General features: G+C 47.2%; 1 protein-coding gene across 2 annotated transcripts in view; it reads right to left on the reverse strand.

The window, feature by feature from the left end:
* Positions 1–23520, reverse strand: part of ITPRID2 (ITPR interacting domain containing 2) — a 1100178-nt gene that overhangs the window by 286728 nt on the left and 789930 nt on the right. For both annotated transcript variants that reach the window (XM_044075259.1, XM_044075260.1), the window contains one exon: positions 5914–5988. In XM_044075259.1, the coding sequence (XP_043931194.1) occupies positions 5914–5988 (75 nt within the window). The remainder of the gene's footprint in view (positions 1–5913; positions 5989–23520) is intronic.

Below are 23520 nucleotides of genomic sequence, written 5' to 3' on the forward strand. Positions count from 1 at the left end.
CCTAATGGGGTACTTATCTTTTAGAAGACTTCAGGTCTGAAACTCTAAAATGAAAATTTCAGGAGGCGGCCGACCGGCACTTGCGACGTGCTTCTGCTTCAGGCACCACAAGGCAAGAAACACTGATGTAATGGCATCAGCTCTATGTTTTATACCCCTGACGACCTGACGTCATGGAAGAAGCGACTGCATCCGACGCAGAAATCTGGTATTCAGGCCGACTGAGGGCTACCTGCAGGCAGATAATCCAAATGTGATGACTGCAACAGTGAAACACGAAGAACATCTCGTGATGATTGCCCTTGGTTAGGTGCAGGAGAAGGGGCACCCAGTGCTGCCCTGGCCAAAAGGGAGTCACCAACAAGATTTATGGCTGATCCTGCTGCATCTTCAGTAGGACCTTTTGTAGGAGAGGCAAGGGGGGAATGCATACAGAAACACCACCTTCCAAGAGAAAGACAGAGCATCCATCTTCCAGACCAGGGGATATGGGACCCTGGCACAAAATTTTGGAAGTTGTCTGTTCATGGGGAAGGCAAAGAGATCTACCTGAGGCATATCCCAGCGATCAATTAGGTCCAGAAACACATCCCTGTACAACATCCATTTGTGGGATTGGGTCATGGACCTGATTAAAGAGTCTGCCACTACATTCTGAGCTGAGGGGAGGTAACCTGCCTGAAGGGTAATTTGGTTATATAAGGCTAATTCCCAGGTGAGTATGGCTAGTCTGCATAGAATGCAAGACTTCGTTACCCCTGCTTGTTGATGTAGCAAACCGCTGTGGTGTTGTCTGTGAACCACCTCAGAACTCCCAGAGCTAGGTTGGTTTTTGAAGATTTGAAGGGCATAAAATAGAGCCCTTATCTCCTTTACATTGATATGCCCCTGTGCCTATTTGGAAGACTAAACATTTCTGACCCTCCAGGCTTGATGAGTTGCATTCCAATCTGTGTCTGAAGAGTCTGTGAATAACTCTGCGGAAGGAAGGGGTTGTTGTAGGGGTAAGACCAGAGTTTTTGGTAATGTGTAGATTCCACCAATCTAGTTCCCTTGTTATACAAGGGAGGAGTGGAATCAAGAACTCTAAAGGATGTGAGTGTTGCATCCAAGCTGCTCTTAGATATCACTGAAACTTCCTCATGTGTAGTTTGGCTAAGGGTAACATTGGGATGGTAGATGCCATATACCCTAGGAGAAGCAGGAAGTCCATGGCTGACCACGACTGTAGGGGAAGAATGCTCTGAAAATAGGAAATCAGGAACAGCTCCTTCTCTCTTGTTAGAGAGGCTAACATTTTGTCTGTTTGTATCCTGCAGCCCAGAAAAATTTGATCTTGTGACGGGGTGAGAGAGGACATCTGGTAGTTTATGGTGAACCCCAATTTCTCTACAAGGGCAATAGTGAAGGAAAGATTTTCCTGAAGTAGTCCAGGGGACTGTGCCTGAATCAAAAGGTCGTTGAGGTAAGGGAAGATTTGAATTCCATGCATTCAGCAGAATGCTATGACAGAAGCCAAGCATTTTGTGAAAACCCTTGGTGATGTTGAGAGATCAAAGGGCAAAGCACAAAACTGAAAATGCGAGGAAGCAACAGAAAAACATAAAACTCTTCTGAACTGCGGGTGGATGGGGATGTGAAGATAAGAATCTTTTAAGTCTAAAGACACCATGAACGCCTGGAGAGGGATGAGAGGGAAAAGGGGAGGCAAAGTCAACATATGAAAGGATAGGACTTTGAGAAAGGTGTTTGAATGGGAAAGGTCCAGGATGGGTCTCCAATGACCATCCTTCCTGGGGACCAAGAACATCCTGGAGTAAAATCCTTTTCCTTGCTAGGAAGTGGGAACCTCTTGGACAATCCTCTGAGAGAGTAGGATCTGAGAAGACCTGAGGAAAGAAGCTCAACTGATCTTTGGGGGGTGGTGGGATGCCTCTGAACAAAGGATATTTTTCCCCAGACCATGAAATATCCTGTCTTGATGACGGAGAGGACCCAAGAGTCCTGGTTGCTCAGTTTCCAAGCAGCAAGAGATAGAGATGGAGACAGGGGAGTGTATGGCCCTGGAGGCCAGAAATCACAGGCTACTTTGGCTTAGGTTGGGGCTGAAAGCACTGTTTTGGGACAGGAGTGGCTGAAGCAGACTTGGGAGAGGCTTGATTCCTACAGCCTCTCTTACTTTTAGAAGAAGAGGATTGGTTTTCTAAAAAGGCTGTCTTAACTGGGTAGTTCCTTTGGAACCGTGGTACTGGAGATACAAGGATATGTTTCAGGTCCTGTAATTCCTTCCCTTTCTCCTGTAAAGTTTTGAAGAATTCTGCTGCCGAACTACCACATAAGCCTTTGTTATCTAGGGGTGCATCCACCAATTTGGACTTGAAATCCTCAGGCAAGGGTTGTAGCCTGAGCAAGAGTATCTTCTTAGGACAAACACAGTGGCAGCTGCCCTAGCAGAAGCATCAGCAGCATCATAACTGCACTTGGAGTGCCTAGTCACTTGTGCAGATGAGTTGAGGATAGCTGCCAATTGAGATTTAGATGAAGAATCTGGGATATCTGCCAGAAGTTTCCCTGCATCAGGCAGAAGAGCCAGGGGGTATTTTGCCATGTGGGTCTGATAATTAATTGCCCTGGAGGCCAAAGTAGTAGAGATGTAAACCCTTTTTCCCAAACATTCCATGACCTTACTCTCTTATCAGGGGGTAACAAGGAAGTGGATGACAGGAATTTGAAAGCCTTTTCCACAGAAACATATATGGTAGCCGGGTCAGCAGAAGGAGCCTTAAACAGGAACTTGGAGTCATCATGTACCTTACAGAACCTGTCTGGATGCTCAGGAGCAGGGAGCAGAGAGTCTGGACACTGGGAAGCAGCCATGAAGGGACATCCAGAAAGACAGGCAGGACTGGAGGGACTGCAGGAGGAGATGGAGAATCCATCTGCAAGAGGTCATAGCACTTCTTCTGCATGTCTGAAACTTGGGAACAGTCCCCCTTGAAAAAATCTTTCATTCTGAGAACAGTCTCTCCAAAGGAAATATCCTCCCCAGGTGAATCTGTACCATTAGATTCCTCCTCTGGGGAGGCATACCTAACGGGGAAGCTGTCTGTCTGGAGCAGGCCAAAGATTCCGCCCCAGAAGAATCCTCCTCTTCTGAAGAGGTGTCGACAGCTGTCCTTCTAAAGGTCGTTGAAGAGGAAAAGATTGTTGAAGAGGAAAAGGCCTGTAGAGGAAGAGGAGGAGGAGAAGATTGGTGAAGGACCATGAAGGCATTAAACAGGCTTTGTGAAAAAGCTTGCCAATCAGGAGACTGCTCTGGTGGAGCAGGAGAAATACGTTTAGTTTTGGCCTTCTTTTTAGGGGCTTCCATGTGCCGAATGGTGAAAGGGCCTGATGTCAGCCTACATTTGTTGATATCTGTAAGCACATCCTCATGCACAGTGACTTGCATGATGCCACAAGGGCCTTCAGAGAAATGAGTCTGGGCTCCATCCTTTTCACCTAGCTTTTCACCCAGGTCAGACATCTGCATTTCCCTTGTGGTTGTGCAGGTGGAGTCCTCCGGGGCATCCCCTGGGGTACCCGCCAAAATTACATCCATCACCTCCAGCACGGCCTCAGGAAAAATGACTGGAAGAGAGGGTGCAGATGAAAGTTCAGGGCATGATTTCTTGGCCTTTTTCGGTAAAGGCTCATCCGAAAGACCCAATATCACTTCCATCTCGTGTGCTAGGCGCTGGCTCATTAAGTAGAGTTTAAGAGACGATAAATGGCTCCTAACGGTCTTAGGGACAAAGGACTTACAAATAGCGCACAAGGTGTGGTTGTGGTCTGGGTCTAGACAGAAAAGGCAGAGACTGTGGGCGTCTTTATGTGGAATCTGCCTTGCACACTGACACTTGCCCTTCCTAGCTAATATGAACCCCAACAAGCAAACAGAAACAAAAAATATTAGGAAAAAAAAAACCCAGTGGATACTTATCTGATATCTGGAAGAGAAATGTTCTGGCGAGCAAACTTCATGAGCAGGCGATTGGACAGGCGGCAGAAAAGTTCTGACAGAGATGCGTGTTGACGTCCACTTTACATCAGATGTCTCTTTATGGCTGATGTATGTGTGGTTGTGTGGCGTAGCATGTACCTCGCAGTAGCATGTAGATGTATGAGTCGGCCGGAGGACTCCCTTATGTGATGAATACTGCAGCACATGAATAGAAGGAAATCATTTGATATACATAGACAAAAAGATTTACTGGAACTGCCTGGGAGGTGCAAAGGTACATTACAAATAATACCCTGGACATTGCAGACCACTTGGAAGTTAAGGGAATGGAAACCCTTCTTACTGATGTATTGCAGTCTCTTCAAACCAGCTGGGATCTTAATGACAATGTGTATTTGATGGCTCCCATACCCCCAGGAAAATGGGCAATGTTATAAAATGTCTGTAAGGCAGTGGTTCTCTGCGCTTTACTCTAGGGCAGTCACATATGATTCCCCATATGCCACAAAATAAGGTTTGAGAGTTAGTTCAAGATTCAAGAGAATGGATGCATGCAATATCCCTAGTGTCCCCATCCACAGTAAGTTACTGAAAGGTCCATGTAGCCAAGACAGATAAAGCTAGACATATCTTAGCATCCACAGGAGTAGGCATATCACAAATCCTCTTGATTTTGCTTATAGGTGACAGTTTAACAAGGTCCCGCTGTGTCCCTGCCCACACAGAAATGGTCCACAATCTGCTGGTCATTCAGCTGGTGGTTTGTCAGACTCAGTCTGTACCTCCTCCTTCAATGATATAAATGGCTGAAATGTGCAACACTACGGGCACTGGCTCACAGTGGCTGTTAATACATAATGTTGTGCTACAGCTGCTGTTACTCTAATCATTACTCCCTTCACTACAGCATGCCTCTCAATTTAAAAAGCAGTTATGCACCACTGCAAGCATATCTCTCTCTACACTTTTATGAACATGTCCAACATTCTGGATTTAAACATACCATACACCATATGGCTCATCTTCATGAAGTACCTCTGTTCCATGTCATTGTGTACTCATCAGCCTGCATTGCAAACCATGGTATTTTGACCCTTGCATTAACATACTGTATCTCTGAATAGTCCATGCCTTGCACTTTGCTATTACCAATATTAATCTGTGTTGCACAATGCACTGTATGAATCTTGGTCCTTATCCGAATGAAGTTATTCCTAGAAAGTACATCAGAAGTAATTCAATTTTCCTTCAGTTCACCCTGGTGCCTATGGTGGAGGTCTGCATGACTTCCTGAAGAAAAAAAAAGCTCTGACCCTAAAATATTTATGCTCTGAACAATAACTTGACTTGTGCATTCACAGAATATCAGTTTTTCATAACCAACAAAATCAATCATCTTTGCGTTACAAAATTTGTTATAACAAATGTGCCTGTCTCCCTCTATCAAGCCTCTCTATTTGCATAAATCTCACTGCACATTGAATGTTCTTTGTATATTCTAACATATTGAATCTTATGAGAACCATTTCATTTCCCTTTATCTAGTGGTTTTTATACTTTCCTGTTCAGCTATTCCTGGCCTCAAATCAAGAATGCACTTATAAGGGTTCTACGACAAATCTATTTTAATCATACAGTGCATCTTTTAATCCAGGTGATTCATATTTCAGCTTCTAGTTAAACTCTTTCTGCATTTTAAAGGATGCAAACATGCTTGAAGGAAAAACGTGAATGCAAAAAATATGGAGTACTCAGCCACCTGACCTGTTACAAAAATGTGAATTTTTTACACCAAGAGAATATAATACTGGCATGCAGCGCTTTTAGTACTATACAGCACATAAACGTTACTTATCACAGTAACTACATATAGGCAAAAATAAACTACATATAGGCAAAAATTAACTTACTTCATAGAGAGGTAAAATGGAGGCTCTTGCATTGCAACAACTTGCAGCATGGTCATTTACTCCAAACATCTGATACTAAAAGCAAACAAATTAAATTTTTCAAACTCTGAAATGCAGTCAGCCATTAAAAACAGAGAATACATCACTGTTTACAAAATGGAAAAATTAGATTACTAGATGTGCAAAGTACAGTTGTGCACATTTACCATAAATGTAGATGTTTGAGTGCATTTTGCAGTCATCACATTTAGGTTATCCCTGCCAGGGTAGCCCTCAAGTCGGCCCGAATACCAGAGGCTTAGTATTGCTGTGTTGGTTGCCATTGCTCCAGGATTGACATAAGGCCATCAGTGTTATAATTAAGGCAGGTGACGCCATTACATCAGTTTTTCTTGCCCTGTCAGGAGCCCCCAAGAGGGAGCTAGGTTACGGTGGAACACCACCACCAGTAGAAAGTAAATACCAAAAAATCCTTGTAAGGATAGAGAGAGATAAATTGAGAGAGCAAGACAAGGGGGATGGAGGGAGGGAAACCAGGACAGCAACAGTGAATACACTCGAACATCTACATTTATGGTAAGTGTACACAACTGTATTATGTTCTTTGTGTTTCACTGTTGCAGTCATTACATTTGGGTTGATTCTCAAAGCTGAAGAAAAGGGTGGAGGGCAGTCAAGAAGACTGGGGGCTGGCTAGGATGTCCTGCAAGACTGCTGTGGCAAAGCCTGCCCTGGATTTGGAGAAGATAGGCAGGTGGTAATGTTTGGTGAAAGTATGAACAGATGTCCATGTTGGAGCCTCCAGAATGTCCCTGGTGGGGACCCCTCTCAGGAAAGCTGCAGAGGTGGAGGGTGCTCTGGTAGAATGAGTCCTGACCCCCTTGGGGGAGGTTTCCCCATGCTGCCTGTAGCAGAAATGGATGCAGTGTGCTATCCACTTGGAAATGGTTTGTTTGGATATGGCCTTGCTCTCTGCTCCTGCAGCAAAGCTGACTAACGATTGATCAGTCTTTCTAAATGATTTCGTCCTGTCTAGATAGAATCTGAGCTGTCTGTGCACATCTAGAGAGCGCAGAATCCTTTTCCCCTTGTTTTGTGGGTTAGGGAAAAAGGTGGGCAAATTAATGCATTGGTTGAGAGCCACACTGGACACCATGTTTGGCATGAAGGATGGGTTAGTCCTGAGGGAGACCCTGTCAGCATAGAAAATGATGAAGGGCTCTGCAGCCATTCGTGCTTGTAGCTCGGATACTCTTCTAGCTGAAGTGATGGCCAAAAGCAAGGCCATCTTCCAAGAGAGGAACATTAACTCTGTTGACATTGCTGGTTCAAAGGGGGGCAGGGTGAGCTTTTCCAAAACAAAGTTAAGGTCCCAAGCTGGGGTAGGTGCGCTTCTGGATGGCCTCAAGTTGTTAGCCCCTCTTAGGGGCTGTTTGATGAGAGGGTGGGAGAAAAGAGGTGGCTGTGCTGAAATGAGCAGAGATGGCAGAGGCATGAATTTTAATGGAAGAGAAGGATAGAACCCTGTGCAGTAGGTCAGCCAGGTAAATCCAGGATGACAGGTAGGGGGGGGCTGTGCAGTTCAGTCTCCCTTAGCCTGAATCCAGGTGCAAAACCTTTTCCACTTGTCAGCATAAGACTTTCTAGTGCTAGGGCATCTGGCCTCGCGTATAACATCTAGAACTTGTTTGCTTAGATTGGCAGCTTGTGCAGTGGTCAGGGAATAAGCCAGGCTGCCAGATTGAGGGACTGCAATTGGGGATGCATGAATTCTCCGCAATTGGGGATGCATGAATTCTCCATTCCTCTGGGTCAGGAGTGTTGGGATCCGAGGGAGATGCCATGATGGCAGTGGTAACAGGCTGCACAGTAGAGGTTACCAGTGCTGACGTGGCCAATCTGGGGCAATTAGGATTGTCCTCTGTTTTTCCTCCCTTATTTTGTGCAGTACTCTTGTAATGAGCGGTAGAGGGGGAATCCATACACCGAGAGGTTGACCCACTGGAAGGATAAAGCATCCACTTTCCAGGCCTTGCTGTGAGGTTCCCCTGGTGCAGAACTTGCTGAGCTGATGGTTGGAGTGGGAAGCAAAGAGGTTGACCTTTGGGGTGCCCCATTTCTGTGTTACAAGGGTGAAGGCTCTTTGGTCTAGCTGCCACTCGTGTGGGTCCAGAAGATTTCTACTTAAGTTGTCTGCCACAGAATTTAGAGAGCCTGGCAGGAATTGTGCAAACAGGTGTAGTTGGATGGCTGAGGCAGTGTGCCTGCACAGAGGGTACGCGCGAGTCCCTCCCTGCTTGTTGATATTTCACATCACAGTGGTGTGCTCTGTTTTGATCAGTAGAGGCCCTGGGGAGAGTAGGGGTCTGAAGGCTGTCATAGCTTGCTCAACAGCTAACACGAAAAAAAGCCAAAAACCACTTAAAAGCACAAAGTTAACAAGTGAAGTGGTAGGAAAAAGCTGATAAAAAGAGTAACGCTCCAATCACTACACTACAAGCGCTTACCTAATAAACATTTTCACCACCGAAAGCGCTTACCTAATAAAACATTCTGGTTGCAGGGATTGGAGCGTTACTCTTTTTACCAGCTTTTTCCTACCACTTCACTTGTTAACTTTGTGTTTTCAACAGCTAACATTTCTTTTTGGTTGATGTGCAGATGTATTTGGTTTGGGCTCCATTGGCCCTGAATGCACCTGCTGTACAGGTGTGCACCCCAGGCATAGTCTGAATAGTTTGTGGCGAGGGTCTGGGTGGCATGGGGTTTTGAGAAGGGTAGTCCTTTGTTGTGGTTGCATGCTGCTGCCCACCAAAGGAAACCTGTCCTTAAACAAGGTATCACTGGCATAAGAGTTTCCAGGTCTTGGGAGTGTTGACAACAAAGGCTTTTTAGGTACCATTGTAGTTTCCTCATATGCAGTCTGGCATATGGAATGAGCAGAATGCAAGAAGCCATGAACCCCAGAGTTTGCAGGACTTTCGATGCTGATATATGGGGTCTGGTGGCTGGTTGAGAGAAGTAGGTTGTCAGGTAGGTTTGTTTTTCTGGTGTAAGGAATGCCATCTGGGATGCTGTGTCCAGGCTTGCTCCCAGGAATACAATTTTTTGCATTGGTACTAGTTTGGATTTCTGTTCGTTGATGGTATACCCCACTGAAGTCTGTAGGTCCTTTACAAAGGTCAGGTGCTTTAGCAGCTTTGCCTGACCGTCTGCCTGAATCAGGCAGTAGTTTAAATATGGGTAAATTTGAATATTTCTTTGTCTGCAAAAAGCAATGGCGGGAGCCAGGCATTTTGTGAAAACTCTGGGAGCAGTGGATAAGCCAAAGGGAAGCGCAGAGAACTGAAAGTGCAGTGATCCAGCCCTGAAACGGAGATATTTCCTGCAAGATTCCCTGATTGGGATGTATAGGTAGGCCTCTTTTAGGTCTAGGGAGGCTAACCAAGCATCCTTGGAGAGCACAGGAAGAGGTTGCTGGAGGGTCAGCATTTTGAATTTTGGTATCACCAGGAAAGTGTTTAGAATGGATAAATCGAGGATGGGGTGCCAGGTGCCCTCTTTTCTGGGTACCAGGAAGAGTCTGGAGTAGAAACCATGGCCTATCTGTTCTGCGGGAACATGCTCTACTGCCCTCATTGAGAGCAGGGAAAGGACTTGCTTTTTGGCCTCTGCCCATTGGTTTGGGGACAGATCTGGGAACACTTTTGGGGTTGGTAGAGTGAGGAAATAAAATTTGTATCCCTGGGACAATATGTTGAGGACCCAGTGGTCATTGGTAAATGTGGCCCAGGTGCTTGCATGGAAGGAGAGTTTTCCTCCTGGGGCAAGAGCAAGTGGGCAGAGGGAGGGAGTGGAAGTGTATAGTCATTGTGAGTTCTTACCATGATTGGGTGGCTTAGCACTCCCTGGTTTTGAAGAGGAGGAACTCCATTACTCAGATCTTCTGCATTCCCTGGGGCTGCTGTCTGAGGGGTCTGCTTCCCCGGGGTCTAGGCTGAGCTGACCTGGAGGGGGCAGGAAAGGACCACTGCTTGGAGGGGCAATGCCTACTGAACCTCGGTGGCTGGACCTGCAAGAAGTCTTTAACTGTCTGCATAGATTTAGCTTTTTCTAAGACCTCCTCTGTCTTTGGGCCCAATAAGTTGTCTTTGTGCACTTGTGCGTCTAATAATTTGGATTTGACATGGTCTGGCAAGGGCTGTTCCTTTAGCCAAGCATTCCTTCTAAGGACAGAATGAGTGACTGCTGCCATGCAAGATACTTCTAGGGTGTTAAAAAACACTGTAAGGTGTGTTTAGTTACTTGACTTGCAGAATGCATCAACTCTTGTAACTCTATTTTCTGCACAAGCAGGGAAAGAAGATATTTTTGTTTGAGGAGTTCCATGGTATGTTAATATTTCAACATATGGAACTAACAATTTAGTGCTTTAACACCAAGAGTAGCAGAGGTGTATACTTTTTTACCCCATCTCTCTAACACTCCGGAATCCCTAGCTGAGGGGGTGGGATTCTTAGCAGAAGTTGCTTTAATTCCTTTAGGTCTTTGAGAGATAACCTCGGGGTCAGCAGTAGGATTTTTGAATAGAAATTTGTGAGAGTCAGGGCCTTTACAGCACCTCTGTCTGGTTTCCTGGAGCAGGAGGGAGGGTGTCAGGAGTCAAACTGGATTCCATAAAAACATCATCCACAACATCCAGGACACAAGGAATGGCCAGAGGTCTGTGCTGTGGAAAATCCAAGAATTCCCAGAGTCTCTTTTTTGACTGAGGGTAGTCCTGACAATCCCACTGGAAATGTTCCCTTAAGGTATGTAGGGTTTCCCCAAAGAAAAAGTTCCCGGGTGGAGAGGTTGACGGGATGGATTCCTCTGCATCAGAGTCCTCATAAGCTGAGAGGGGTTGCATATCTTCATATTCAGATGCATCAGAGTCATTGGACCGGGTTCAGATAAAACTACTGGGGACAAATCTTTTTTTTCTTTTGGAAGGGATAGCCTGGCTCCCCCTGATAGGCATTATAAGGTCTTCTGCCATTTTAAACATTTGAGACTGAGGCAAGGATGTAGGTGCCTGAGATTGGGTAGTCTGTTTCTTGGGTGTGGTTCATACTCTGGGACTTAGAAAATTAGAAGTTATGTACTCACCATAACGTTCCATCCGAGTAGGTAGTTCATTTGTCTGCAACCTGTGGGTTACAGATCCGATATCGGATCCGAGCTGGCAACTTGTTTCAAGCTAATGGATCCGAGCTCCTAGCCCCTCCCTTCACCCATAATTCCCTGCTAACCCCTCCATGACCTCAGATCGAGTTTGCCTCTCCATATATATCCGACAAAGGATATCTAAAAAAAATACTAATAGATCCAAGAAGGTCAGGGGGAAGGAGGGGGGATGGTTGCAGACAAATGAACTACCTACTCAGATGGAACGTTATGGTGAGTACATAACTTCTAAATGTGAAGTAGGAATGTTCATTTGTCTGCAACCTGTGGGACAGAGTCCCCAGCTACCTGCACCCTGGGTGGACATCATGGAAGGATATTACGAAGCACCGCAGAGCCAAAGGATGCTCTCCCTCTAGAAAGCAGGTCTAGCTTGTAGTGGTTGATAAAGGTATGAGATGAAGCCCAAGTGGCTGCAGAACAAATATCATCCAAGGGAACTCTAGACTTGAAAGCCGCAGAAGTAGAAATGGAGCGAGTGGAATGAGCACGAACTCCTTCTGGTGCGGGCCTACCCGAGGCTTGATAAGCTAGCAGGATACATTGGGAAATCCAGCGAGATAAAGATACTTTAGAGATTGCTTTCCCCAAATTAAATTTGGCAAAGGAAATGAACAGCTGGTCAGATTGTCTATGGCCAGCCGTCCTATGGGTATAAAAACGAAGCTGCCTATGAACATCCAATGAGTGCAGCTTGTATTCACCCTTATTTTGATATTTAGGGAAGAAAACCGGTAAATTAATGGATTGGTTTATGTTGGTTTCTGATGCTATCTTGGGAAGAAAGGAGGGATTGATCCTGAGGTATACTCTATCAGGATGAAAGATCAGATACGGAGGTTTTACAGAAAGAGCCTGAAGTTCCGACACTCTTTTCACAGAAGTAATGGCTACAAGAAATGCCGTTTTCCATGACAAGAATTTGAGGTCCACTGTAGCAGCAGGTTCAAAGGGTGGAGCAGTCAAGGCTTGAAGAACTAAAGTAAGATCCCATGGGGGTACGGCTTCTTTTACAGGAGGTCCAAGTAAAAAGGTACCCTTGAGAAAGGTTTTACACAATTTGGCTGACATCAAGGGTCCTGTATCATGTCCCACATGATAATGAGAAATGGCTGCCAATTGCACTTTGACAGTTGAACAACTAGCACCTTCTTGAAAGGGTTCAGTTAGGAAATCTAAAATGGATGTGAGAGGGGCCGTAAAGGGATCTAGCTCTCGGCGCTCCGCCCAGATGGAAAAACGTTTCCATTTGCTGTGATATACCTTCCTGGTGGAGGGCTTATGTGCTGCCACGAGGATGGCTTTGACTTGTGAAGAGATACCGGGAGTCCTAACTAGGAGTGGAGCTGGAGCAACCAAGCTGTCAGTTTCAGATTGTCCAGGTTTGGAGTTGGCAAGTCCAATGGATGGGAGATTAGATCCGGGATGGGATCTAGAATCCAAGGGTTATTCACAAGGTGAGACCACAGGTAAGGGAACCAAATTTGTCGAGGCCAGAATGGGGCAATGAGAATCATTTTGCTCCCCAATCGCGAGGCTTTCTGTAACAGTTGTAACATCATTGGAAGAGGAGGATAGGCATAGAGTAAACCGGGTGGCCAAGCATGCACCAGAGCGTCTCTTGGAGATTCCCCTGGTGGGGGGATTAGAGCGAAGAAATTGTCGCATTTGGCGTTTGATGGAGATGCAAAAAGATTGCAGCAGGGTTGCCCCCATGTTGCGAATATCTGCTTTGCTACTAGAGGATTGAGAGACCACTCGTAGGGGGTAAGAAGGGTGCGGCTGAGCTTGTCCGCTAGGATGTTGGTCCTCCCCGGAATGCGCTGCAATCAGAAAGCGGTTGGTGGAGATCGCCCATTCCCACACTCTCATGGCTTCGCGGCAAAGAGGATAAGATCTGGTTCCCCCCTGTTTGTTGATATACCAGACCACTGACATGTTGTCTGAGTGAATTGCAATCGTTCCTGTGGGAAGGAAGCTCTGAAGTGCTTGCACCGCTAACAGCACCGCTCTCATCTCCAGAACGTTGATATGCAGGGAGGTCTCTGTATAGTTCCACGTGCCTTGGACTGTCCTGCCTGAGTAAAGCCCCCCCCCACCCGAGGCGGGAGGCGTCCGTGGTCACCGTGGCGATGGGGGGAGAGGTGCACAAGGGTCGGCCCGTATGGAAGTTTGATGCTTGGAGCCACCATAGTAACTCCCTTCTGCTAGCCTTGCTGATAGCAATGGGATGGTGGAGAGGGAGTGATAGGAAGGACCATTGCACCAACAGAGTCCATTGTAGGACTCGCATGTTCAAGCGGGCGCATGGAAGGAGTGTAATCGCTGCTGCCATAGAGCCTAGTGCCCTCAGGATCAATTCTGCTGGTGAAGCCTCTGAAAGAAGGATAGCCCGCACATGGAGTTGAAGATTTCTGATTCTCTCCGCAGTTAGGAAGGCTTGCAAATCTCTGGTGTTTATTCTGGCACCTATAAATTCTATGATCTGTGTTGGAGCCAGTAGGGATTTGCCGACACTGATAGTAATGCCTAGTTGTGGGGCTAGATGGAGAAAGAAGTCTCTGGCTGTGCAAAGTAGATGCCTTGTTGGTGCGGTCAGGAGCTAGTCGTCCAGGTACGGGAAGACCTGAATTCCCTGGAGTCCCAGGTGGGCTGCAATCACTGCTAACACTTTGGTGAACACCCGGGGGGCTGTGGTGAGGCCAAAGGGAAGGACCCTGAACTGGTAGTGACTGGCTCCCAGCCGGAAGCGAAGGAACCTCCTGGATCGTTTGTCCATTAAGATGTGGTAATACGCATCCTTGAGGTCTATAGAGCACATCCAATCATTCTCACTCAGAAGGGGGAGGATAGATTGAAGAGTGACCATTCGGAATTTTTCCTTGGTTACTGACAGGTTCAAGCGGGAAAGGTCTAGGATGGGTCTCAGATCCCTGTCTTTTGGCACCAAAAGAACCTGGAGTAGAACCCTAATCCGAGCTGGTCTTGGGGGACGGGCTGGATGGCTCTTTTTCTTAGCAGCTGCTGTATTTCTGCGGCTGCGGCCTCCCTGTGATCGGGTGGTACATCGGGGAGGTTCTTGGATTGGGGGACATGGAGAATTGGTATCTTGTACCCTCTGGATATGATGCGAAGCACCCAGCGGTCTGTTGTGATGGACTCCCATGCCGCTAGATGCTTCGAAAAATGCCCCCCCCGACTGCCTCCAGAGTGGAGCAGCCGGGCAACCCCTCAGGGTTGCTGAGCGGGCCATTCAGAGAAAGGTTCTCTGGACCCGAAATTTCTCGGAACCCCTCTGCCCCTAGGGCAACGTCCTCCCTGTCCACCTCTGCCACGGTAGGACTGGTTGTCCGGAGCTGGTTGGGAATGTTGTGATTTTCGGAACCACATCATCTTCTGACCCTTTAGGTTCCTTGAAAAGGACCGCTGGGGAGCAGAGAAGCGGACTCCGACGGCAGACGTCTTTCCCGTCCTTCTCGCTCTGGGCAAGCGTTTCGCGAACTGTTTTGCCAAAAAGGGCAGAACCATCGAAGGGGGCGTTCACGAAGGACGCTTTAAAGGGCTCCGTAAAGTCGCAATGACGGAGCCAGGCCTGACGTCTCATGACTAGGCCTGCTCCGCTGGCCCTAGCGGCTCCCTCTGTGGCGTGGGACAATAGCCGCATAGAGATGTTAGAAATAGATCTTAGAGTGGCCATTCGGGTGGAGTATAAATGTTTATCCTCCTCCGACATGGACTCAGGGGGGGATGCAGCGTATTCTTTGATAAGATCCCGCTGCATCCTGATGACATGTGCCATATAGTTCAGAGACCTTACAGAGAAGGTCGCTGAACTAAAGACTCGCTTCCCTAAGCGATCCATCAAACGAGACTCTTTGCTCGGTGTATGGACTGAGGGACTCTCCTGAGCTAATTCCCTCTTTGTGGCTGCCGCCAACATGGCATCTACAGGGGGGCCCTTACTCCAATGAGACCAGTCAGAGGGGGGGCTAAGAATCCTATCCGGCCGTTTGGGTATTGGCTCCACGGTGTCCGGATCCTTCCATGCCCTGGTGGTAATAAGGTCCACCAGGGGATCGCCTGGAGGGGACACCCAGGAGGTAGACGGGCCTGCCTCGAATGCCTCCAGAAACACGGACTCGTCAGATGAAGACTTTGGGGCAGACCACCCACCTCTGATTCTTAGCATCTCCATGATGTCTCCAAAGGAGACATCCTCAGGGGGTGATCTTGGGGAGCCTTCCCCTTCCTCCAAGTCCGTGTCTTCGGTTAAGGACTCAGGGGAGTACACGTGCCTCCTTTTGCACTTATGCTTGCGGGGAGCTTCCTCGGGGGGACTGTCCGAGGAGCCCTCGCCAGCGACATCTTGTTCCAATGGAACTATCTGTAACATCGAAGCAGGCTGTCCCTTTGGCCGGGTGATGGAAGCCTGGCCCGGCAGAGAGGGAGTGCAGGGAGGAGTCGATGCAAGGGCCGGGGGTCCGGATGCTCTCAACAGAGCCCTCTCCACAACATCGAATGCCGAGGGAGAGCCACTCGAGGGTAGGGTCGGATCCGAAGTACACAGCACTGTCGGCGCCGACCCACCCCCGGCTCCAAGGCTGCTCAGCTCCGAGCACTCCGAACCCGGGTAGCAGGTCGGAGAAGGAGCAATTGGGTGGAAAAAAGGTGTCGAGCTCCCCCCCTGAGGGGGGGAGGCAAGAACACTCCCATCTGCAGCTGGGCCTGGATGAACCTTCGAATCATCCGGTCCAAGTCTGCATCAGATAAACTAAATGTGGATCTCGAAGAGGCCACCGAGGCAGGCCTGGAGTGCCGCCTCTATGACCTCGACGGAGATCGGGTCTCCTCCTCCTCGGGCCCCGGGGAGAAAGAAGTGGATCGGAGCCGAGGAGGAGGAGACCTAGAAGCAATGGAGGGAGAAGCCCGCTTAGCTGGCGGGGCCGAAACGGAGGTCTCGGCCCGCCGCTTTTGGTGCTTCTCCTCCGCTTTCCTCCTGGCCCCCCTGTCCTCCGACACTTTGGCGGGAGTTTGAGTCCCAGTCGGAGGCAGGGGGGCAGGAGTGGCAACCATCACAGGCTGTGATGGAGCCACAGGAGTGGTAGAGGAAGTGGAGGCCAAAGCCGAATCTGAGGGTAGAAGTTCTGCCAGGACCAGCTTCGACCTCCGCTCTTTCAGTGCCCTGGGGTTGAACGCTGCACAGATAGTACAGCCCGAGGTGAGGTGTTCAACCCCAAGGCACGAGCGACGAGTGTGGCCATCAGCCGGGGAGAGCTTATGGCCACACTCGGTACATTTCGAAAATATGGCTTTTGGGGCCTCAGCCATTCCCCCTTTTTTTTTTTTTTTTTTAAAAGCAAAGAAAAAAAAAAACTACACACACACACACAGGCACCAAAAGCACACCACAAACACTCACACACTAGCAACCAGTGAAGGGAGGGTATTAAATAAACAAAAAATAGGGAACCTAACTCAGACACACTTAATAAAAGTTAATTTAAACAAAAAAGTAGTTTTCTGAAGAAAAAAGTTTAAGTTTTTTGTCACTTATCTGGAGCTCAAGAAAAAGGATCCTGCCATCACAAGCGCGGCAAACTAGATCTGAGGTCATGGAGGGGTTAGCAAAGGATTATGGGTGAAGGGAGGGGCTAGGAGCTCGGATCCATTAGCTTGAAACAAGTTGCCGGCTCGGATCCGATATCGGATCCGTAACCCACAGGTTGCAGACAAATGAACATTCCTACTTCAGATGTACAGTTTTGTACCTACCATAAATGTAGATGTTAGAGTGCTAATACAGCTGCAGTAATCACATATGGGTTTTCTGCCGTCAGGCGGTCCCTCGGTCGGCCGAATTCCAAAGTCTTGGTCCGGCGTTGGTTGTCGTCGCTTTCTCTTCTGACGTCAGTGAGGCCAGAGTATATAAGACACAGCCGACGCCATGTTCTTCAGTCTTTCTTACCCCAGATGTCAGGTGCCCCCCGAAAGAAGGCAATACATAAATTATGCTTATATGCATATACATGTAATGCAATAAAATCCAAAAACAGTGGTTGCAAGCAAATAAACCTTAGAAGGATAACCCAGTCAGGCTGTATGAAGAGGTTGTTAGGCCCCATGCCTTTACCAAGTGGGGAAGGAGGGAGGGAAACCTGTAGTGCAGCTGTATTAGCACTCGAACATCTACATTTATGGTAGGTACAAAACTGTACTATGTTCATCGTGCATACAGCTGCAGTAATCACATATGGGTAGAATCCCAAAGCTACGCACAGGGTGGTAGGTACTAGGAGGAACTGGGTTGAGCCAGAATGCCCTGCAAAACAGCAGTGGCAAAGCCTGCTCTTGTTCTGGAATATAAAGGCAGGTGGTAGTGTTTTGTGAAGGTATGTACAGAACTCCAAGTGGCTGCCTCCAGAATATTTTTGGTAGGAACTCCTCTGAGGAAGGCTGTAGAGGTAGCTGTGGCCCTGGTGGAGTGTGATCTGATACCTGTAGGAACAGATTTCCCATGATAGGAATAACAAAACCGTATGCAGTGGCCTATCCACTTTGAAATAGTCTGCTTGGAAACTGGCTTCCCTTAAGCCCCTACACAGCATAGGACACGAAGAGTTGTTCTGATTTCCTGAAGGACTTTGTTCTGTCCAAATAGTAACGTAGCTGCCTATGGATGTCTAAGGAATGTAGCAGCCTTTCCCCTTTGTTTTGAGGATTGGGGTAAAAGGTAGGAAGGTGTATGGCTTGATTTAAAGCTACCCAAGATACCACTTTAGGCATAAATGATGGGTTGGTACGAAGGGAGACCCTGTCCTGATGGAAAATGAGAAAGGGCTGCACCGCCATGAGGGCCTGTAATTCCGAAACTCTACGAGCTGAAGTGATAGCCAGAAGGAAGGCAGTTTTCCAGGACAAATATTGCAAATCTGTTGAGGCAGCTGGTTCAAAAGGAGGCAATGTAAATTTTTCTAGTATGTAGTTAAGATCTCAGGCTGGTATTGGTTGTTTCCTTGGTGGTCTAATATTCTTAGCCCCTCTGAGGAACTGTCGTAAGAGTGGGTGAGAAAATAAAGGAGGATCCGTGTTGTATTCTGCAGAAATAGCCGAGGCATGGATTTTTATGGAGAAAAATGAAAGTCCACTGTTCAGCAGCTCAGCTAGATACTGTAATACCTGAGGCAAGTTCAGTTTTCTAGGGTCCTGGCCTTTTTTTGCATTCCAAGAACAAAACCTCTTCCACTTTGCGGAGTAAGATTTTCTAGTAGATGGTCTTCTGGCCTCCAAAATGACATCCTGCACCTCCTTGGAGAGTAGGGTCTGTTGTGGTGTTAAGGAATTTTCCATGCAGCGAGATTGAGTGTTTTCAGCTGGCTGTGGAGAGTTTTGTAACTGTGCTGAGTCAGCAGAAGTGGCATTAGAGGCAGGGACCAGGGAGGAGTATGTGTTAGGCTCCTCAGCAATGGGTACCAGTGTTGCCATGGCCAATCTGGAGCAATCAGTATCATCTTCGGTCTGTCCTTGCTTTCAAAAGTACCTTGGGCAGAAAGAGGCAGAGGTGGGAATGCGTAAACTGTCCATGTTGTTCAACTGAATGAAAGGGCGTCCACTCTCCAGGCCTTTGGATGAAAGGTCCTCGAACAAAACTTTTCCAATTGATGATTCCTGTGGGAGGCAAAAAGATCTATGTCTGGCCTCCCCCACACTTGGGTTATTTCTGCAAACATCTGCGGATGTAACTTCCATTCGTGTGGATCTGTCATATTTCTGCTTAATTTGTCTGCCAGCGTGTTTTCCAATCCTGGCAGGTACTGTGCTTGAAGTTCGATTTGCCATTCCAGAGCCAAGTTCCAAAGGGTCATGGCTAGTCTGCACAAGGGGTATGAATGTGTTCCTCCTTGTTTGTTTATGTACCACATTACTGTGGTGTTGTCTGTTCTTATGAGTAATTGTCCTGGATGCAGGAAGTCCTTGAAAGCTGTAATTGCATTTATTACTGCTAGCATTTCTTTTTGATTAATGTGGAGGTGCTTTTCTTTTTGGGACCATTTGCCCTGGATGCACCTGTCCGTCATGTGCGCCCCCCAAGCATAATCTGAGGCATCTGTGGTGATAACTTGCTCTGCTTGAGGCTTGCAGAATGGGAGGCCTGTGTTTGCTTGACATGCTTGGGCCCACCATAGAAATTCCTTTTGCAAACATGGAATTATTGGTCGTATTGTTTCCAAACTGTGACTGTGTTGCGACCATAGGATTTTTGGGTACCATTGAAGTTTCCTCATATGCAGTTTTGCACATGGGATTAAAAGAATGCAAGATGCCATGAATCCCAGAGCCTGCAGGATTTTCCTTGCAGTAAGCCTGGTACTTTTTGCTAGTATTCTGAAGTACTGAGATAGTTGCCCTTGTTTTTCTGGCGTAAGATAGGCCATCTGGGTGTTTGTGTCCAAGTTGGCACCCAGGAAGGTTATTTTCTGAGATGGTGTTAGCCTTGATTTCTCTTTGTTGATTGTGTATCCCAGAGCATGCAATAGCCGTGTCACATATGTCAGATATTCCAGAAGTATGTGCTTGCTGTCAGCTTGGATCAGGCAGTCGTCCAAATAAGGGTAAATTTGTATCCCTTGAAGTCTGCAGTAGGCAATCACTGATGCCAGGCACTTTGTGAATACTATGGGCGCAGTAGATAAGCCAAAGGGCAATGTAGAGAATTGATAGTGGATTGAACCTGCAAGAAATCTGAGGTATCTTCTGCAGCTTTGTCTGATTGGGACATGCAGGTATGCCTCCTTGAGGTCCAATGTTACCAGCCAAAACTCCTTGCCCAGCATGGGAAGAAGTTGCTGTAATGTGAGCATCTTGAATTTTGGTACGAGTAGAAATGTGTTTAGGATGGATAAATCCAAAATGGGTCTCCAGTCGGTTCCTTTCCTTGGTACCAGAAAAAGCCTTGAATAAAAACCTTGACCTTGTTCGTAAGAAGGTACCTCTTGAATAGCTCTCATGTTTAAGAGCTTTGAAATTTGTAGTTGTGCCTCTGCCCTTCGATTCTGTGGCAGGTTTGGCATGCCTCTCATTTTTGGAACAGTGTGGAAATGAAATTTGTAGCCTCTGTTTATAATGTCCAGGATCCATTTGTCTGTTGTGACAATATGCCAATTGTTTGCAAATAATGCTAGCTTTCCTCCCAAAGGTGCTGCCAGCCGAGACGTGCTTGGCATGGAAATGAGGGAGTCATTGGGTTTGCTTCCTGTATTGTTGTGCACTGTCCTCGCCACCTCTTGGCGCTGGAGTTTGCCATTGTCATCCTCTATATGATCCTTGTGATTGCCCTCTGCCCCTTGTGCGTCTGTATCTACCTCTTTGGGGCTTGTCAGTGGCTGGAAAGGACCAGTTCTTTGAAGGCCAATTTCTGCTAAAACGTGGTGGTTGGACCTGGAAAAAGGTTTTGACAGTTTGCATGGATTTGGCTTTTTCTTCCATTTTCCGTAATATCTCCTCAGCATTAGTACCAAACAGCACATCCTTTTATAAAGGAGCATCTAGAAGTTTAGCTTTCACATGATCAGGCAAGTTTTGTTCTCTAAGCCAAGCATGTCTGCGAATGACTGATCCCGTAGCAGCCGCTCTACTAGAAGCCTCTAGGGCATCATAACCACATTGTAAAGTGCGTTTACCCACTTGCTCTGCACTATGCATCATATCCTGTAACTCCTTTAAATCTGGTTGTTCAGGTTGAGACATTTTGTTCCTTAATTGTGATAGTAGGAACTGTTGATATTTAAGCATATGAAACTGACAATTTAAGGCCCTCATGGCTAGGGTGGCCGAGGTATATACCTTTTTACCCCACCTTTCTAAAGATCTTGATCCCTTTCTGCAGGAAGTGGATTCTTGGCAGTGGAGGCCTTCAATCCCTTGGGGCCTTGTGAAATGGTTTCAGGGTCAGCATTATGGCTTTTGAAGAGAAATTGATGAGAGCTGGGTACTCTGTAATATCGATCAGGTTTGACTGGTGCAGGAGGCAGAGAATCCGGGTTAAGGCAAGCCTCCGAATAGACATCATCCAGTATGTCCAAAACAGGGGGTATAGCCAGAGGTCTGTGTTGAGGTAACAAAAGAAATTCCCTAAGTCTTTTCTTGGAATCTGAAAAGTCTTGGCCTTCCCAATGGAAGTGTTCCCTCAAGGTGTGCAAGGTTTCCCCAAAGGAAAAATCCTCAGGAGGGGATACAGAAGGGATGGACTGTTCTGCATCCGAATCCTCAAAAGGAGAGTAAGAGTGTTCCTCTGCATCAGAATGTTCTGATAAAATGGATCCCTGATCAGAAGAGGGGGAATCTTCCTCCACTCTGGGTCTCTTGTCTGGAGGGGGTTGAGAACCTCTGATAAGAGTAATTAAATCCTCAGCCATTTTAAGCATCTGTTTTTTAGGCATGGGACCTGGAGATGGGCCCTGTGCAACAGGCCTCGTGGGATGCCTGGCTGCTTTGGATTTAGTAAAGGCCTTAATTGAAAAAGAAGATGAGGGCCTAAAGACACCATGGGTGGAGGTGGACCTGTCCACATTAGTAGGCTCAACATTAGCAAAGGCTTCGGTTGTAGTCTGGGAAAGGGCCGAGGTCCCAGCGGTCTCGGGTAGAGAGGACACCGCCAAAGGAGTGTCGTCGGTAGTCAGGGACTGCAAAGGCGTCTCGCTGAGAACCGGACCACGTGTAGCCTGTTTTGGCGTGGTGTCGGCGGGGCCTCGCGTGTCGGTCCTTTTCCTTGCGTTTTTTGGACAAAACGGTAGTCGGAGTGTCCGACGACATTTTATAATCAAAAGCTTTACCAAAGTAGTGTTGGGCAAACTCCGCCCGATGCTTAATAGTGCGTTTATTGAAGGTAGCGCAAAAGCGACAGCCCGAGACGTCGTGGTCTGGGCCCAAACAAGGTATGCAGAGGGAATGGAAATCCTTATGCAGTATTTGCTTCCCACAAGAAATACAATTATTAACTTTTTCTGACATCGGTCTGAGGCAAGAAGTTTCCCCAACGGGGTACTTAGCTTTAATGAAGACTTCGGTTTCCAAAATTTTCGTAATTCAGGAGCTGGCCGACCAGCACTTGCGAACTGCTTCTGCTTCGGGCACCGCGCGGCAAAAAAGACTGAAGAACATGGCGTCGGCTGTGTCTTATATACTCTGGCCTCACTGACGTCAGAAGAGAAAGCGACGACAACCGACGCTGGACCAAGACTTTGGAATTCGGCCGACCGAGGGACCGCCTGACGGCAGAAAACCCATATGTGATTACTGCAGCTGTATGCACGATGAACATCTCAGTAGTTTTTTGAAATAACAGTAGATGTGAAAGAAGTTGTCAGTCTGTGTCGAGAATCGGTAGTGCGAAGTACTTCCTCAGAAGCCGGTGCCTGCTCAGTGGCTCCGGACCCATCCAAGGTAGAGACATCCACAGGATCCTTAGTCGATGAGTCTTGCGGCATACCGGACTCTGAAAAGGTCTCGGTAGCGGCCTGCGAATCCACAGAAGTGGGCATCAGGGGCTGCGAAAGCACCTCACTGAGGACTGGAGAACTGATGACTAGCTTAACGGAAGCGTCGTCGGCAGTTTTGGACCTGTGCAGTCTGTCTCCGTCTTTATCTTTACTTTTTTTGGAAGATCTGCTGTCAGATGGCTTACCGATGTCATATCGGAATTTGAGGACTGACAGCAAAAATATCTAGCTATAATAAGGTTCCGAAGACGTATAGTTCTGTCATTGAACAAAGCACAAAAGCGACATCGTGGTCTGGGCCTAAGCAAGAGTCGCAGTAAGAAGGAAAAATCTCGGTGTGGTATTTGCTTTCCACAGGCAAGACAATTGTTAACTTTTTCTGACATCGGTTAGAGCAAAAAAGAGGATCCCCAACGGGGTACTTAGCTTTAGAAGACTTCAACTTCAATTCAGAAATGAAAAACTCATGTAGCAGCCGACTGGCACTCATGCGAACTGCTTCTGCTTCAGGCTCCTTGGCAAGAAAGACTGATGTAATGGCATCGGCTGCCTTAATAACACTGATGACCTGACATCAGTCTTGGAGTGACGGCAACCGACGCAGAAATACTAAGCCTCTTGTATTCGGGTCGACTGAGGGCTACCCTGGCAGGGACAACTCAAATGTGATGAATGCAACAGTGAAACACGAAGAACATCACCTACGCTTGATCCCTACATTATGCAGGACAGGACATTTAAAAGAACTGACAAAGTACTGTAAAATCAATACTAAAGAAAAATACAAAACATGTTCTTTAACTGAAAATAAGACCATCATTCTGAAAGAGCAGTTCTGAGCATATGGCAGTCATACAGCAGCAGTGAAATCCATAAATATAACAAT

The sequence above is a fragment of the Protopterus annectens genome, chromosome 6.part0 (assembly GCF_019279795.1).
Source record: "Protopterus annectens isolate FY-2018-M chromosome 6.part0, PAN1.0, whole genome shotgun sequence".
NCBI lineage: Eukaryota > Metazoa > Chordata > Ceratodontiformes > Protopteridae > Protopterus > Protopterus annectens.